At 53.6% G+C, this 3,770-nt stretch overlaps 1 protein-coding gene across 1 annotated transcript in view; it reads right to left on the bottom strand.

Annotated features, from left to right (window-relative positions):
- Nucleotides 1–267: 267 nt before the first annotated feature.
- Nucleotides 268–3,770, bottom strand: part of LOC119333202 (cucumisin-like) — a 9,959-nt gene continuing 6,456 nt past the window's right edge. The window contains exons 4-10 of the mRNA XM_037606182.1: nt 2,845–3,082; nt 2,262–2,766; nt 2,107–2,168; nt 1,415–1,636; nt 1,227–1,338; nt 920–1,118; nt 268–815 (exon numbers count right to left, since the gene is read on the bottom strand). Of these exons, the coding sequence (XP_037462079.1) occupies nt 268–815; nt 920–1,118; nt 1,227–1,338; nt 1,415–1,636; nt 2,107–2,168; nt 2,262–2,766; nt 2,845–3,082 (1,886 nt within the window). The remainder of the gene's footprint in view (nt 816–919; nt 1,119–1,226; nt 1,339–1,414; nt 1,637–2,106; nt 2,169–2,261; nt 2,767–2,844; nt 3,083–3,770) is intronic.

Genomic DNA, 3,770 nt, shown 5'->3' with positions numbered 1-3,770 from the left:
TACCCTCACAAATCTCAAATGCACAAACGGTGGATGTTTTATCGTTAAATACTGGCACTGGTAGATTTACCACTTTCACCCAAACACACGAGAGCATAGATAGTGTAATGACAATTACATTGACCCCGTGAGAAATATATGAGACCAGTCCATTGCTTGTGCAGGAACTGAATCTGAATTATTCTTAAGCCCACATGTATTTGTACTGAAGCTAAATTTATCCAAAGAAATGAATTATTCCTTTCACTCTGCGACCCAAATATCCAATTAAACATCCACAGTATGGACAATCACCGGACTTCTCACATGGCGATCCCCGTCTGACCACACGACGGCCGCCGACACGAACTCGTCCGCCCCACCCAACACGCCGGAGACCGTCACGGTGAACGACAGCCTCTGACGGAGCTGGCTGAACACCAGTCTCCTCGGCGAAACTGCGACGCGGACGAGCTCAGGCCGCGAGCTGACGACCTTGGCAACGTACACCGACCCGGGCACGCCGACGTTGGTGACGGTGCGCGGGAAGTGCGAGCTGAAGTTCTTCCCCGGAGCGGCGCGGACCGCCATGGTCGGGTAGTTGAGGTCGGCCGCGGACCCTCTCCGGCCGCCGCGGCAGGGCTCGGCGCCGTCGGAGTCGGTGACGAGCCGGAGCTGCGTGGAGTTGTACCCCTGGGCGCACAGCATGCGCACGTAGTCGCCCTCCCGCGCGTCGTACACGAGGCCCGGGTCCCGCGCCCTCACCGGGTTGAGCTGCCCCGCGCCGTAGGTGAGCTCGCCGCCGCCGCGGTTGCGTGACGAGTTCATCGGAGTCGCTGCACCCAAACGCCGCCGTCGCACAAGTGATTATGATGCGGATGGAGTCATGGAGACCATGAGAGAGCGGGTTAAGTAAATAACTAGTTAAGAACAAGATTACCTGTGGTGATGAGAGCCGACATGATCATCGCCGGCGACCAGTCGGGGTGGAAGGACTTGACGTAGGCCGCGGCGCCGGTCGCGTGCGGGCACGCCATGGACGTTCCCGAGTCGATGCTGTAGGCCACGCTCCTCCCGGACACCGGCGACAGCGGTGACCACGCCGCCAGGATGTCGATCCCCGGCGCGGACAGGTCAGGCTGCAGTGCAACGACCATACAAATGCATGAGCCCCAGATCTGGCCATCCTTCTCAACTGTAATTAATCCGTTTATTTACTGTGCATGCATGACTGATGATCTGACAACCTTCAAGATCGAAGGGGTGATCATGTTTGGGCCTGGAGAAGAGAAACTGGCCACGATGGGGGCCTGAGAATCGAAGGCCGACTCGCTGGCGAGGATGGTGCCCACAGGATTTCTGAAGAACACAGCATGAGATCTCACCATTTCAGCCCTGCAAAATGCATTTCTGTCTTCTGGGCTGACGAACATACCGTGTTCTGTTGAAGTAGGCCATGATTCTAGTGAACTGGTGCTGGGAAACCATGACGGCGGGGAGGGGCAGCGAAAACGCGATGTCGGGCCGGTCGGTGACGATGACCGCGCCGGCAGCGCCTACGGTTGCCGGCCCGCTGCCGTTGCCAGAAAAGGCGCAGAGCAGGATCTTCCCCTTGTATAACCGTCCGGCCACGGCCAGTGATTCTGCTTCACAAGAACTGCATCACGGACGAAATGTTAAACCAGTATAATATAGTACAAAACTACAAATAAATCCGATAATTGTACAAATGATAAGAGTGTTTCTGTAGCTAAGGAGTAAATTGCCGAAAACCAGTCGTTTGAAGGTTAGGTTCATGAAAAACACTATGTTACATTTTTGTTGCAGAAAACACCTTGTCTTTAGTAATGATTTTGAAAAACCACTGATCAGCGGATCAATCTCTGTTAAGTTGGTTTATGACAGGTGGGACCCATTTTTTTGTTGGGACGGCTGACAGTGCAATGTAGGCAAAAACCGAGTCCAACCTGTCATAAACCAACTTAACAATCCGATCCGCAGATCAGTGATTTTTTCTAAACCATTACTTATATTTTCTGTAACAAAAATGTAACGTAGTGTTTTTCGCAAATCTAGCCTTCAAACTGGTAGTTTTCTGCAATTTTCTCGTAGCTAAGGCTGTATTACCCATTAATTGGAAGAACAAATGGAGCATCCTTCAGCTCGGGGAAGTTGTTAATGGAGGCTCCCTGTGTCACAAGAAGATATGGTAAAAAGTCCACCTCGCGCAAGATGATTTCTGAATTTCAGTGGATAGATCAGCTGCTGTACCTCTCACTTACCACGATGGTCTTGCCGTTTCCGAGCACCAGCCTGTCGACGAGCCGGCGGTCGGTGCTGCTGGCGGCGACGGACAGAATCCACGGCGCGACGTTGGTGACACGCCCGTTCTCCAACCCGGAGTTCCCCGCCGCGGCCGACGTGAGCACCCCGCCCTTCATGGCGTGGAACGAGCCGATCGCGGCCGCGTCCTCGAAGTACTGGGCCGGCAGGACGCCCCCGATGGAGAAGGAGATCAGGTCGACGCCGTCGGCCACGGCGTCGTCGAACGCCGCCAGCATGTCCGCGTCGCTGCAGCCGTCGTCCGAGCAAACCTTGTATATGGCGAGCCTGGCGCCCGGCACGGCGCCCCGGGCCGTGCCCGCGGCCAGGCCGCCGAGGCTGACGTTCCCCACCGCCCGGCCGGCCACCGTCGACGCCGTGTGGGTGCCGTGGCCGTGGGTGTCCACCGGCGACAGCGTGGCGGTGGACGATCCGTGGTTGTACGCGCGAGCGCCGATGATCTTGCTGCGACACGTCGACGGCACACGGTCAACTAGGAGCTAGCACGCCGGCGTGCATGGCATGCAAGAAGAAACGGCGTACTTGTTGCAGGTGAAGTTAAGGCAGGCGCCCTTCCATCTGCTGGGCGGCGGCCCGAAGCCCTCGTCGGAGAAGGAGGGGGAGTCCGGCCACACGCCGGTGTCGAGCATGCCGATGATGACGTCTCCCTCGAGCTCCAGGCTTCGCTTTGCTGCCTTAGGGAAGCCTAGGAAGTCCCATGATCGTGTCGTGAGAAGCTGGTGCGTCCTGCTTGGAAAGATTGACACGACACCCTCCATGCCTAGCAGGTAAAAGCCATGGAGTGCATTCAGCAGCAACATAAGCTTAGCCCTTAATTACTTTCGGACATACGCCTAATTAACATCATAGTGTGCGCGTCATCATTGAGGTTGTACAATGCAGTATTCATCTTACTCTCTCCTTCCGCAAACACATGCATTAAAATCTGATTCTGAAATTGAAACCTCCATAGCTTTTGCATAGGAAGTCCATTTTTTTAATCCGATTAAACATTTGGGTTCCTGGTGACGATAGTTGAACATCTTTTGTTTGATAAATAACAATTTTTGAAGCTTGACAAAACTTGGTTAAACATGGTAAACAGTGGCGCTTGTTGTGGTTTTTCTATGTATCCAAAAAGTTTGTAGATAACACTAGATTCTATCTAGTTTCTTCAACTGTTTTACTATCACTAGTAGAAATCAGGGCTTTGGTCACAGCTTAATATACACATTAGTTCCAGTTGCAATGTGAACCGGGACTAATGTGAGCATTAGTCCCGGTTCGAGCGGCCAAAGGCATTAGTTCTGGTTCAAATGAGACCTTTAGTTCCGACTTCGTGTCTCAAACCAGGACTAAAGATTAAACCTTTAGTCCCGGTTTGACACACGAATCGGGACTAAAGGGTGCGATGCCCGTTTGTCCCGGTTCGTGTCTCAAACCGGGACTAAAGGGGTTCATGTCTCAAA

The sequence above is a fragment of the Triticum dicoccoides genome, chromosome 7A (assembly GCF_002162155.2).
Source record: "Triticum dicoccoides isolate Atlit2015 ecotype Zavitan chromosome 7A, WEW_v2.0, whole genome shotgun sequence".
Classification (NCBI taxonomy): domain Eukaryota; kingdom Viridiplantae; phylum Streptophyta; class Magnoliopsida; order Poales; family Poaceae; genus Triticum; species Triticum dicoccoides.
This window is presented reverse-complemented; position numbering and strand designations above follow the sequence as displayed.